The sequence below is a fragment of the Bidens hawaiensis genome, unplaced genomic scaffold (genome assembly GCF_021521415.1).
Source record: "Bidens hawaiensis isolate Kalapana, Puna unplaced genomic scaffold, B.hawaiensis_p1.1 tig00000978_1, whole genome shotgun sequence".
Classification (NCBI taxonomy): domain Eukaryota; kingdom Viridiplantae; phylum Streptophyta; class Magnoliopsida; order Asterales; family Asteraceae; genus Bidens; species Bidens hawaiensis.
Genome location: NW_027491058.1, coordinates 764,274 through 777,755, shown reverse-complemented (window position 1 = coordinate 777,755; position 13,482 = coordinate 764,274). Strand labels below are relative to the sequence as shown.

General features: G+C 35.9%; 2 protein-coding genes across 2 annotated transcripts in view; one reads left to right on the top strand and one right to left on the bottom strand.

Moving 5' to 3' along the window:
* The window catches only part of LOC143550258 (G-type lectin S-receptor-like serine/threonine-protein kinase At4g27290), a 33,474-nt gene extending 23,434 nt beyond the window's left edge, over positions 1-10,040 (top strand). Inside the window, exons 2-8 of the mRNA XM_077040945.1 lie at positions 5,876-7,593; positions 8,132-8,302; positions 8,394-8,545; positions 8,621-8,828; positions 8,942-9,179; positions 9,266-9,419; positions 9,495-10,040. Coding sequence (XP_076897060.1) covers positions 6,294-7,593; positions 8,132-8,302; positions 8,394-8,545; positions 8,621-8,828; positions 8,942-9,179; positions 9,266-9,419; positions 9,495-9,788 — 2,517 coding nt within the window. The 5' untranslated portion in view covers positions 5,876-6,293 and the 3' untranslated portion in view covers positions 9,789-10,040. The remainder of the gene's footprint in view (positions 1-5,875; positions 7,594-8,131; positions 8,303-8,393; positions 8,546-8,620; positions 8,829-8,941; positions 9,180-9,265; positions 9,420-9,494) is intronic.
* On the bottom strand, positions 54-2,790 carry LOC143549158 (G-type lectin S-receptor-like serine/threonine-protein kinase At4g27290). The gene is made up of 6 exons (XM_077040134.1): positions 1,899-2,790; positions 1,087-1,224; positions 838-995; positions 416-623; positions 95-321; positions 54-62 (listed from the first exon to the last, which is right to left on the bottom strand). The coding sequence occupies exons 1-6, from the start codon at positions 2,755-2,757 to the stop codon at positions 54-56; spliced, it is 1,599 nt and encodes a 532-aa protein (XP_076896249.1). The 5' UTR covers positions 2,758-2,790.
* Positions 10,041-13,482: the final 3,442 nt, after the last annotated feature.

Below are 13,482 nucleotides of genomic sequence, written 5' to 3'. Positions count from 1 at the left end.
GTTGATATAAAGACCCTATAAGCTTATGTAATTTTAAGAAATGTGACATCAGTTCAAGTGTCCTAATAGTTTGTAAAATCTTACAAAGTCCCGCTACTTTGTTAGTATTTGCTTCATTCTCTTGTCCACGAAACCTTCTGGCCAGACCAAAGTCAGATATCTTGGGATTCATGTCATGATCAAGCAAAATGTTTCCAGCCTTCAAATCTCTATGAATAATTCGAAGGCGGGAATCTTGATGCAGATAAAGAAGCCCTCTAGCAATTCCATGGATAATGTGGAAGCGACTAGGCCAATCAAGCATCAAACTTTTCACTTCATCTGCACAAAGATCATCTAAAACATGAAGTGTGCAAATAGTAGTTACATGTTCAATTAAGAAATTGTGATAAAGATCATGTAAAGAGAATCGGACCAAATATAAATGAATCGAGGCTTTTGTTGGGCATGTACTCATAAATTAACATGAATTCGTCTCCTTGAATGCAGTAGCCAAGAAGCTTCACAAGATTTCTATGCTGAAGTTTAGCTATACATCTTACTTCATTTTTGAACTCGTCAAACCCTTGGCTTGAAGTTTTTGACAGCCGCTTTACAGCAATTTCTCGTCCTTCTAACACACCCTAACGATTATATACGGGTGGTAAGATTAATGTCACAATATTACATAGCTCAAACAGTTTTGACAAATTGTAGTGGCAAATTTGACGGGAAAGGAAGTCATTTTAATTTAATACTTTGCTTAAATTTGAATTTATTTTGGAGATCATGTAGAGGAATTAGCTGCATATAGTTGGGACAGAAAGACTACTGCTTGGTCTGACATAAGTTAATTACCTTGTAAACTGGACCAAAACCACCTTGTCCGAGCATGTTGTTGATGGAGAAGTTATTAGTAGAATTCACAATTTTTGAGAGGCTGTAAGATGGTAACTCTGCAGGTTCCTTCTGGCTTTCATTGGTATAATCTTCCTCGAGCGTCTGTGCCTGTGTACCTACAAAGCGATTTATAATTAGCCTTCCTTTTAGTAAACCTCCTGCTGCTCACTGTTTATAGAAGTACAAACATGACTCAATACTCCTAACCTATTCTAAGCATAGTGGATCGTTTCTTCTTTCTCCAAATATATAAAGCTAGAATCAGGCACGCCACAAGCAAAGTAATTGAAGTTGACAAGACCACTTTGATTACCTTCTTGTTCTTGGACTCATAGCTCGGGGAACCTGCAGTGGTTTTATATAATATCAGCGAAAACTTGTTAGTACGTTTTATGTTATATCATATCTTTATTTGAAACAATAGCCAATTATTTTCCCTATCAACTAGCAAATGCAATGATAAAACAGAGGAAACAAATACTGGTTCATCATAGAAATAAACATTAAAAATATAAAAATATATATCTTCATCCATAGCCCTGCTTGCGGTGCGCACATATGATGTATATATGTGTGAACCCTCGGGTGGGCAAAAGTGAAATTGCACTAATTTTGACGTTATTTTACTAATCTCGTGAAAATAACGTTAAAAGTGACGGACGGTTAATCAGGCATCATGTAGTGGCGTTGATAGCTGAAAGATAAGGGTACATGCACCGATCAGCCGGTGTCCCGATGATTGAGTGCTATGTGCCTTATGTCTAAGGCTTGATGCAAAACTACTATCGAGCCGGGGGTCTCACCGGAAGCAGCCTCTCTATCCCTATGGGGTAGAGGTAAGGCTGCCTACATCTTACCCTCCTCAGACCCTACCATAGCTTTGCTATTGGTGGGATATACTGAGTACGATGATGATGATGATGATGATGATGATGATATCTTCATCCAGTGACTTCATAAGGTTGAAGACAAGTTAAAGGCTCAGCTACATTAACTGCTTATTCAAGGTCAATCCTTACCTTCTAATTCAGAGGCGGTCAGTCTTACATATAGTTCTCTTCCTCCACCATTCTCTCTCATGTCTTCAAGATCACCAAACCATAGCAAGCATCCGCTCTGGATATCTCGAATTGCATAAGCTGTACAAGAGCAATTCCTTTCACAGGCCGTCTGACATTCTTCAAGTGTCATACTCACGTTGTACCATGAACTCCGTGTGTATGGCAATTTGATAGGTGAAAATTTCCTAAAAGCATCCTTAACACAATCTAATGGCTCTATTCGTCTACACCCACTTGACCAATTTGCTATTCTCCATTCTTCTGGCCATCTTGGTTCAAAACCTGATAAACAACGACACACAGGAGAGTTGTTGCTGTTACAGGTTCCACCCGGGCCACAAATTCCAGAACGGACATAAACGTCATAATTCGGGTTACTTTGCCATATGACGTTTTCCTGGTCATCCCTCAAAACAAGATTCCCAGTATCCAAAAGCTGTGCCACCGGTCTAATAATATTGGAATCTGGAAACCCAGATGCCCAGATCATAATATCACCACTTATGAGAAGCAGTAACCTCCCATCACTACTGAGTTTCAACACACCCGAAGTATCGTTAATTGGATTTCCGGCGTTGGAAACCCACATATACTGACGAGGAGGTGATATCGTCTTGGACCAGATCCCCAAGAAACGATTATTTGAATCGTTAGGACTAAAAAACCCCAGTTCAAAATTACCATTAGCTGATACTATCATCTCCCAATTTCTGATGGTCTGGTTTACTGTTAAGGTGTCTACTGCAGCACAAACTGTGTGGAGGGAGACTATAATACCTGCACATATTAAAAGTTGGTTAAGCTTTAGCTTCCCCATAATCGTGTCCTTGGCCTCTGATCAATGAGTTAGTTATTCAATGATAAATTTCTCAGTAGATTTTTCATATAAAATTGACTCAGTCAGTCAATATATGATTATGTACTATAATATCGTGGTTCGCTTTTCTTTGACAACCTATTTATTTGTTCGTTCATTCACAACTATATCTACATTATTGTCTCTTATGTCCTTTAGGAGGTATGAGATTATGAAATCAGAACCTTTAACGTAATGTTTATTACTACATGATCACAAGAAACTAAACTTTTATTTTACCCAAGTACAATAAATCTACTCAATAATCATTTCCAAAAACATACACGTACCAATTGATAGAAGGGCATGGCCGTGATTTAAGGGTGTAAATTACTCATTAGCTATTTGAGTTTGGCTTGCTAAAACCTCGAATAGAGCCAGACTTAAGTGAGCTCGAGTCTAAAACAAGTTTTTTTTTTTAATAAAGTAGCCTGGGCTCGAACTTAAACGACATTCATTTTTTTTATTTTTTTTATTTTAAGACTTTTATAAAGGTTTGAAATGATAGACACATGATCGAGGCTAGTCGGGACAAGTTACTCATTAATAAAATTCTAAGCTTGAGCATTGGAAGGTCACCAGTTGACACATTTGACCTTTCGTATAGTACAAAAAGTCATGAGATGATAACTTGATAAGTGTCCTTGGTTTGAACCAAATAGCAAAATGTGACACGGCACTTCACTACATGCATTTGAATTTTTCTATTTCTTGCAATAAATAAATGGTTAATTTGTGATTTATATATTGTTCCTTACTACAGATGTCACAAAATGTACATATTTATCATCTATAGCAATAGAATATAATAAAACTATTTAATGTTGTTATTACAATTTTGAGTAAAATGCCAAAATCTTCCACGAGTTTTGGTTAATAATGTGATTTTCGTTTATGACATTTTTATGTATTTAGACCATCAATGTTTTCTACTTCTTGATAATTACGTTTAAATTGTTAACTCTATTAATCATTAAGTTATAGGTAAAATTTTCTTTTATTTATTTTTACTTATTTATTATTCTAATCACTTTTAACTCATATTTCCACATGTAGGTCCCAAACGTCCAGATATAACTCACGAACGGATTTTACATTTGATAAACGTTTGAGACGGGTGTGTGAAATCATACGATCGGACAAACAATATAAAGATAATATAGATAACGAACGATCCCGTAATCGGTAAAAAGATTAGTGGATCAAACGAACCGACCACACCCAAGGTGAGCTCCCCTTGGGTGGGAGATTTACACCATGGAAAACACCTACATACAATAATACATAAAACCCCTATTTAAAGCCTAACACCATATCTCCTAGAAGCCTTTTCCCCATTGAAGCTAATCGCGCGTACCAAATCCATCGTTTCGTGTCCGGTTTCTCGCCGACATAAATTATTAACTTGATCGTAAATATATAATGGGCTTCGTAATTTAATATTGCAAGTCACAACATTTTATCCTTACACCACAACCACTTTAAATGATGTAAACTCTCTTAATTTGCAGCAACGGTTCACCGACCACCATCAACCGACCACAATAAGCAACAATCACCGCCACTAACAGCCACCATACCCTACTTCTAATTTTGGGGAGTCCAAGAACCACCATAAATAGATTAGAGACGGCATGATTAACAAGTTTAATCATGTCTTAAACATGTGCCATATTACCCTCCCAAACTCTAACAACCACTCCATCTTCGTATTATGAATCCGTAAATTGGTGGTGAAATCCCACCAACTCCTTGCATCTCACTTAATCCGTAGTTTATTTTGACTTATGGTCAACCGGATATATGAGCAGGGAAGGCCCGGGGATGTGCGAGCCGCACCTCCGGCTGGGGCACGCAATTTTTTCGGGGCCAAAACTTTTATATATGTGTATATATTTTTCAATAAAGAATCCCGAGTCGATCGACATCGTCGATCAGTTGATTCGATCATTAATTCTGGTGTTTAAACACGCCGAAAATACTCTCACCGTAATATCTTTGCCGGAAATCAAGCGACGTTAATGTGGAGAAGATGACTTAAGTTTAAAGAATGGCAAAAATAATTCATGCTCTATATTTATAATTAAACCTATTAGTTATATATTCACCCTTTTTAGTTTTACTTTAGTTACACTTCACTCTTAACTTAATGACTTTTATTTTTACAACATACCAAATCCTTTTATTAAGTTCAAAAGATTATTTTATATTAAAATAATTATATATTAATTCTCATTAATTTTGTATTAATAAATCATATAAGTATTTAATTTTAGAGTTTCGAAAATTGGGGTATTACGTTAATACTATATATATTTTATATGTTTTTAGCTATAACATTATCATCGTTTATAAAAAAATATCCTGTATATTTCGTTATTAATTAAAGCTTGTGGGCCTTTATATTTCAGCTCGGCCTAGGTACTAAAAATCACGGAGACGGCCCTACATATGAGTTCCACCGCCTCCTTTGAGGCATCGAAGCCTAATACACGATGTGGAGCTACTGTTGGTGGCCGTAAAGGTCATAGAGGTTTCAAAATCAAAAGTGTTCGTAAGTCTAAAGGTGTTGTACAGTGTAGCCCTATGTTACTGAACCTTATGGTTCCCGGATTTGACGAAGAAATTGTTGCAAATGATGTTTTCGTAAGCCGTTGCCCATGGATGAGCAACGTACCAAGGTTGGCGACTACTGTTGGTGACTGGGCAAGAAAAAAAGGCATGTTTGGGTGGCGGGTATTAGGGGGGGGGGGGGGAGTTTTTCCAGACGAATGTTGGTGGGAAAAAAAAACATGTCACCAACACCATTTTGCTAAATATTTTAATGAACATCATTTTGGTAAACATTTTCCACACTAACACTCTTTTGGTAAAAAAACTACAAAAACAAGTATTTAATTTGCATGTGTTACGGCGTGTTAAATCACGAAAAACCATTAACATTCTCAAAAGTCTATAAAATTGAGGCTTGACCCATTCAGAGAAAGTCACTTGCAACATTCAAACCTGGGTCTCTTGCCCCCAACAACAAGCTAAGTGGGATTGATAAGTTTCAAAAGTTTCCTCTGGTTAAGGGAAGACAGATTTCAGTTGGCCAATTCTTCGATATATTTATGGAGCTTTGGACGTGTGGATGGGAGGGGGCATTGATCTTGACACCTGGTTTGATATTTGCCAATGACATTAGGCAAAAACATTTTTTTTTTATTTTTTTTATGTAACTCAGGACGACGTTGATTCATTTGTGGTATATGTGACATTTGAGTTAGGTGTATTGGTCCCGAATATTCATTAGAGTTAATGAAGGAGGTTCAGGTTTGAGAGAACATTAAAGGATATATGGCTATTCTCGGTCTCTTTTATAGTAAACTATTAGTTTGCATTTATTTGGGGAATCTTCATTCCTGGACAATGAAATTTGGTTTTATATATGTGATGTACCTATAAATTTTCAATAAGGTGGTGAGGAAGAAACTTGAAATAATCCGTGCATCGATATGAATCAAACCATAATATTACTCCCTTCTATTACCTTCTTTTTTCTCATGCTAAGTAATTCTAGTTTATCATTAGATACCATACCTGTGAATCAAAACTTCTTAGATGGTGAGACCATTGTTTCACCGAATGCAAAATTCGAGCTAGGTTTCTTTAGTCCAGGCAGTTCCAAATATCGATATCTGGGCATATGGTATAAGAACACAATACCTCATACGGTTGCATGGGTTGCTAACAGGGAAACACCACTTACTGATTCCTCTGGTATGGTCAACTTGGACAGCCAAGGGATCATGTCTCTTTTTAATAGTGGCGGTGCTATCATTTGGTCATCCAACTCCTCGACGTCTGGTATAAATGTCAATCCCGTAGCACAACTCTTGGATACAGGTAATCTGGTAATTAAGAATGAAAGTAAAACCAACAAGAATATTCTCATTTGGCAAAGTTTTGATTACCCTGGAGATACCTACTTACCAGGAATGAAGTTGGGGAAGAACTTCGTAACAGGACGAGAGATGTACATGACATCATGGAGGAGTGTGGATGATCCTTCCCCAGGTGAGTATACAATCAGGTATTCAATGGTTAAGGGTAACTATCAGCAAGTATATATTAGGAAAAGCTCTGTTACTGAAACAAGGTTTGGGCCGTATAATGGCATAACGTTTGCCGGCCAGCCAAGTTATAAAGCTACCCCGGTTTATATATTTGACGCTCATATGATTGCCAACGAGAATGAGATGTATTTTAAATTAACTTTTATGAGCAACTCTTTGATGTTAAGGCTGATATTGACTCCGGGTGGGAAGTATGAGATCTGGCATCTGGACATGCATAACCAAGAATGGACGCAGGATTTCTCATATCCCTCGGATAATTGCGATAGTTATGGACTATGTGGCCCATATGGAATTTGTAATGCTATCAGTTTTTCGAATTGTGGGTGCTTTAAAGGGTTTGAACGAAACTATAAACAAGAATTGACTCCTTATAATAATTGGAGTAGTGGTTGTAGACGAACCAAATCTTTGGATTGTTCGCCCAAGGAGGGATTTCTAAAGTTGTCAAGCATGAAATTGCCGGACACTCAGAATGCTGTGTTTCATACCAATGTGAGCCTTCAAGGATGTGAGATGGCTTGCAAGAGTAACTGCTCATGCACCGCCTTTGCAAATCCAAACATGACTGCTGGTGGAGTTGGATGCTTGTTATGGTTTGGTGATCTGATTGATATGCGAGTGTACCAACTAAATGGGCAAGATCTTTATGTTAGACTGGCAGCATCAGAATTATTAGGTAAGCTAATACATTACTTCAGGTTTATGCGAAAGCATTTTAGTAACTACTAGAAAAAGAGATGTTTTTCTACATCTGAATTCGTAGGAAATTTGTTCGAAAATTCAGTTTCTAACAATTTTCCAACAAAAAGTTACGTTGGAAAAACACATGCTTGAAAATCGTTTTCAACCGTTTTCCAACAACTTTTCTTACAAAATTGCTACAAAAACATGTGGTTGTAAACTTCCTACAACTTTCCTACAAAAACTATTTTGACTTAACATAATGTTTATTAGATAATGTTGTAGCAAAGTTGTAGCTTATTATTTTTGTTGGAAATCTGTTGAAACTACTTATCGTAGGAAATTTGTAGGAAAGTTTTGTGAGAAAATGACTTGTTTTCTAGTAGTGAAGCTGATTATGTTGTTATTTAATCTTTTGAAGCTTAGAGGTCTTGTTTTTGGATTTTACAAACTAAATGAACTGAGGTTACATGTGTTCTTTGTACTGAAAATTTGACAGTATTTTGTTTGTTATAACTTTTTAATTGTTACAGCTAATTCGTCAACTGTGGTTAATGATGGAAACCGTGGAGTTCATTCTAGATTTTCTAGAGAAAGACGAGTAGTTATTACAATCAGTTTGTCAACATCAGCAGGGTTGTTTGTGATATTAGCAACTTGCACTTGGATTAAGAGAACGAGTAGAGCAGATGTCGAACAAGAAGGCAAGTGAAAATTTTCTAATCAATACCATAAAATCAGATTTTTTTAAAAAATATAAGTTTTGTCTCAACCTACTATAATTTCTACATGCAACAGTAAAGGTCCTTGAAAAAGATCACAAATGTAGCAGAAGGAAGGGAAGCATAGAGTTGCCAGTGTTTAGTTTATCAACAATTTCTAGGGCAACCAATAAGTTCTCTATCGATAATAAGCTTGGAGAAGGGGGATTTGGTCCAGTGTATAAGGTAACAGGGCATGACTATAAGCATCAACTGCACGGGTGAAAAAACTGTATGCCTAATAATGCTAAAATCATCCAGGGTGTGCTAGAAGGACAAGAGATTGCTGTAAAGCGTCTTTCAAAGGCATCTAAACAAGGGCTTGATGAATTCAAGAATGAAGTTATATGCATTGCTAAACTTCAGCATAGGAATCTGGTCAAGCTCTTAGGATACTGCATTCAAGGCGAGGAGACAATGCTGGTTTATGAATACATGCCTAATAAAAGCCTAGACTGGTTTATATTTGGTTGGGTTCTCTTTCAAATCAACAGAAGTAATTTATATAGTAGAGAAGAAAAACAATTCAAATAATATACTAAATCAAGCTTCTTTGTTTTTCTTTTTTTTAATATTCTTTAGATGATTTAAGGAAGTCATTACTTAACTGGCCACAACGTTTCAACATTATTCATGGGATTGCTCGAGGTCTTCTTTATCTTCATCAAGATTCCCGACATAGAGTGGTTCACAGGGATTTGAAAGCAGGAAACATTTTGCTTGATCATGACATGAATCCAAAAATATCAGACTTTGGTTTGGCTAGAATGTTTGAAGGACATGAGAGTGAAGCAAATACAAAAAAAGTGGTGGGAACATTGTAAGAATCCTTCAACTTTCTATTCTATTTTATTTCATTTGTCTTTTGCCTATTTATCATTTTCCTGGCGTGTACCTTCTACACAGGGGATACATATCTCCAGAGTATGCAGCAAACGGTCTGTTCTCAGTAAAGTCTGATATTTTTAGCTATGGGGTTTTGGTGTTGGAGATTGTGAGTGGAAAGAAAAATAGAGGTTTTGTTCATGAAGATGACGATGATATTAACCTTCTTGGGCATGTAAGAGTGTTGAATACGGTTATTTCATTGACGAATTGAACTGATCTTTGTTGGTTACTAATTTAATTGTTTTAGGCTTGGAGACTATACAAAGAAGGCAAGTCTCTTGATCTAATTGACACATCATTAGGTGATTCGTGGTCTACTTATGAAGTGTTGCGATCAATACACATTGGTTTATTATGTGTACAACCTCGAGTGGAAGATAGACCTTCCACAGCGGGAGTGGTTTCCATGTTGGCCGGTGAAGGATCACTACCTTCTCCGAAAAAACCTGCTTTCTTCTTTAAAGGAAGTGAAATTGATTCTGTTTCAATTTACCCATCATCGATTAATGGAGTGACACTAAGTGAAATAGACGCTCGGTAATGAGATGAAGTGGAAGATGTAATTCTTACGCCAACCTCCAGAGTAGCATCAGACTTGCCTTTTAAGTTGTATTGTAATAAGTACTCTGGTTTAAGATTCTCTAATCGTGTAACAGGTTGTCTTTACATGTGCTTTCATTCATCACAACATAATAGATATTGGATCACGTTAATATAAGAGTATTGATGAATCAGAATCCAGTTGAAGCTTCTTTATCTTCTGATTCGACCTTGGAGAAACGAAACAAAGGATTGCAACTGATTTGAGCTATCTATTCTTGGATTACATGAACATTCAATCCAATTTATTTTAATTGTCATGTTTCGATTTCACATCAAAACAAACAAAAAATAATTGAACTTCATCTCTTATATTATATCCAAACGTCATTTTGGGTCTTATACATGTGTACAATCAGTTTATACCGGCCATTGGGCATTAATGAACATTGCCATGTGTTAGTGAGCAGCTTTGGCTACATAAACCCACATTAGGACTAATTAGGTCATTACAAATCATTTTTGGGGCTCATGGTACATGTGTATGATTACTATACACTTTTGGGTCTTAATGGGGCTTGAAATGTGTTAATGAGTTATTTTGGGTACACAACTCACAAATAGTTCATAACAAGTTATTATGGCCCTCATGATACAAGGTATGTTTATTTTACATTATAGGGCTTTGAAAGGATTTTCATGTGCGAGTGAGTTGTTTTGGATATAAAAACCAGGTCATATAATTGTCATATTTGGCTTCATTATTCACGCGGAAGATTACATTTACACTCTTGGGTTTTAATGTGTCTTATCATGTGTTGGCGTTGTTTTGGCTACGCAAACCACATTAGGTCATAACACAAATGCATGATTACTTTGCACAATTGGACCTTCATGGCCATGCACTGGTGAGTTGTTTTGGCTACACAAACTCACACTGTGTCATTATAGGTCATTTTAAATCTCATTATACCTGTGCATGATAACTTTACACTATAAGTCTTTCCATGTGTTATTGGGTTGTTTTGTCTCCTCTACACATGGCAAGACCCAATAGTGTAAAGTTATCATGCACTTGTATGAAATCCAAGATGACCTGTTATGACAGTTTAAAACAACCCACTAAATACAGTGATATTGTAAGGCATTTAGACGACCCACGATGCGAAGGGATAATCGATCACCTTGTTGGCAGCTGTATCATCCGCACGCATGGCAAGCAGTGGTGACGGAGGTAGCATCCCGAACCCGCACTTGTGTGCATGGACGAATAGTCAAGGTAGGCCCGACTCACTATTAAAACCCCTTTGTTTTCTTAATCTTATCGGTAACAAAAAAAAAATATAAAATTAAGTTTTGTTTTATTGTTTTTAAGTCTTAATAGTAATATCTAAAATAAATAATTTTAATAAGTAATAGTCGGTTTTTATGAAAAACCATCGATAGCAATATTTAACTACCTCCTCCTACTTCTAATTTTATTTTCTATGTTAAGTTTTATTTGTGTATTTTTTTAATGTAATGCAAGCTTATCTATTTATTTCTATTTTGTTTAATAATTTTTCGATTAACTGAATTATTAGTTTACTAAAAAGAATATAAATTTGTTAAGGGATATTGGTTTTTAATACTCTTAACTTTAACTCATTGGATGATAACACTTCCAACTAACGATTTGTCTCCCACAACTCCTAATTTTAACTTGTTTTCTTCTGTCACTCCTAAACTTAACGGATCCTAACATCGATAGTTTTTTTTTTCTGACGTGACATGTTTTTACTGATGTGTCAAATATGTTATGAAATAAAAGAAAAACCCTAACCAAAAAACAAATAATACACACACATACATACAGACACAAGCACCACCACCACCATTTGATAGCCACGGTCTGCACCACCACCACAGACCTCCACCACTTACGGCCTATATCGCCACCTTCACCACTACCGCCGGCGTCACCGCCTTCACCACCACCACCAACAGCTCCCACCGCCACCACGTTTTTACAGTGAGTTCCGCCGTTAACGATGGGGTAGCGATTCGAGGTAATAAACATTGTGTTATTCTCGTTTCTTTATTCCGATCAAAAGCTCTATTCTAATGTATTCAAACTGTAAACAAGAAGATTGAATTTTAGCAAAGTAAATTGGGCTAGTCTAGGGTTTGGATGTTGATGTAGCTGCTTACGATAGTGGCGGTGAAGGCCGGTGGTGATGGCGAAGGTGAAGGAAGTGGAGGCTGGTGGTGGTGGAGGCCAATGTGGTGGTGCAGATGGTGGTGATGGAGTGCTGGTATATGTAATGGTGTATATATGTTTGCATATATATATATATGTATGTATATAATATATATATTGGTAAAAAGTAAAAACCCGTGCGATACGGCGACACCAATTTACAATACGATACACTGGTGAGCTTTCATAAATTTTATGTGTTTATATATATATATATATATATATCGATCCTTTCATGATATTATTTCAAAAATTCTACAAAATATTGTTGGTACATCAAAATATTCTCGATTATCAACACTAAATATAGTCACAACAAAATATATAAAAGTTTGACTATTTAGTTTTTTGGGTTCAGGTACTAGGTCAAGCACTCAAGTTAACCTAACCGGCAAGACGGGTCAAATCTGGTCATGGTAACAGACCAAGACGGGTCATATTTAATCAAACCAACAACAATATTTTTATATGTTTGAAAAACTAAACGTAAAACAAAATATCAACACTAACTAACAAACAATGATTAGGCCATTAAAATAGCGAAATAAGTAAAGAAGACAATTTTAACACATTTATGTATCAATAGTTATTTAGGGTTGTGGTTATAGCAGCTCCATTAGTTGATATAAATTTCATTTCCATAAACACAAATATATCAAAACTTTGAAATAAAGTATAAATGGATCTGCATCATTAGATTTTTATTAAGAATCTTAAATCAAATCAAAAGCTCAAAGCTAAGCCACCCAAAGAAATTTAACACTAAATAAACTAAAAAAAATGGATTCTGCCTTTTAATTCTCTTTTTGTCTAACTACAGGCATGCTAAATATTACCAATAAAAACACCAAAAGATCCTTTGGAAAAATAGTTGAGCTTGTGGACACCTAACCACTCACGAGGCATATTTGAAGTTTGGACATATTATCATTGTTACATCAACTGCTATTGCCGATCTAACAAGTTTTACAAAAAAATGAAACATAAAAAAAGTCACAAATATTGGCTCAGATAGTCTTAAAACGGGTAAAACACACATGTTAAACATAAGTACAAGAACAAACCCGAATCATTCTTAGTTAGCTCAGTTTGCCACAAGAACCACAATGCCTGTAAAACAAACAAACTATCATAACCCAGTGGAATGCCACATCAATCCATTTTGAGCTAGAATGTAATGCCACATCCATATGTTCGTATACTCCTAAGAACATCCCAACAAAAGTGTAAAAGAATGGTCTAAGATGTACATCCCAACAAAAGTGTAAAAAAACGGTTTAAGATGTACATCAAAACAAAACTTTATATATAAAACTAGCAAATGTATCATAGCTACTTGCCATTAATTTAGAAATTAAACAAAAAGTAAAAACTTAATAACCTATATCTATTTAAACAACTGCCAATGGATTGTGTTAAACCAGTACCTGAAAACAAATATTTAAACTTTTTTGTG

What these genes read in the sequence shown, in the direction of transcription:
- LOC143549158 (XM_077040134.1), bottom strand. Translation starts at nt 2,757, where the DNA reads ATGGGGAAGCTAAAGCTTAACCAACTTTTAATATGTGCAGGTATTATA. An exon ending in GACCGCCTCTGAATTAGAAG is followed by an intron (nt 1,225 to 1,898) that starts GTAAGGATTGAC and finishes AAACCACTGCAG; the next exon opens with GTTCCCCGAGCTATGAGTCC. An exon ending in CCTCGATTCATTTATATTTG is followed by an intron (nt 322 to 415) that starts GTCCGATTCTCT and finishes ATCTTTGTGCAG; the next exon opens with ATGAAGTGAAAAGTTTGATG.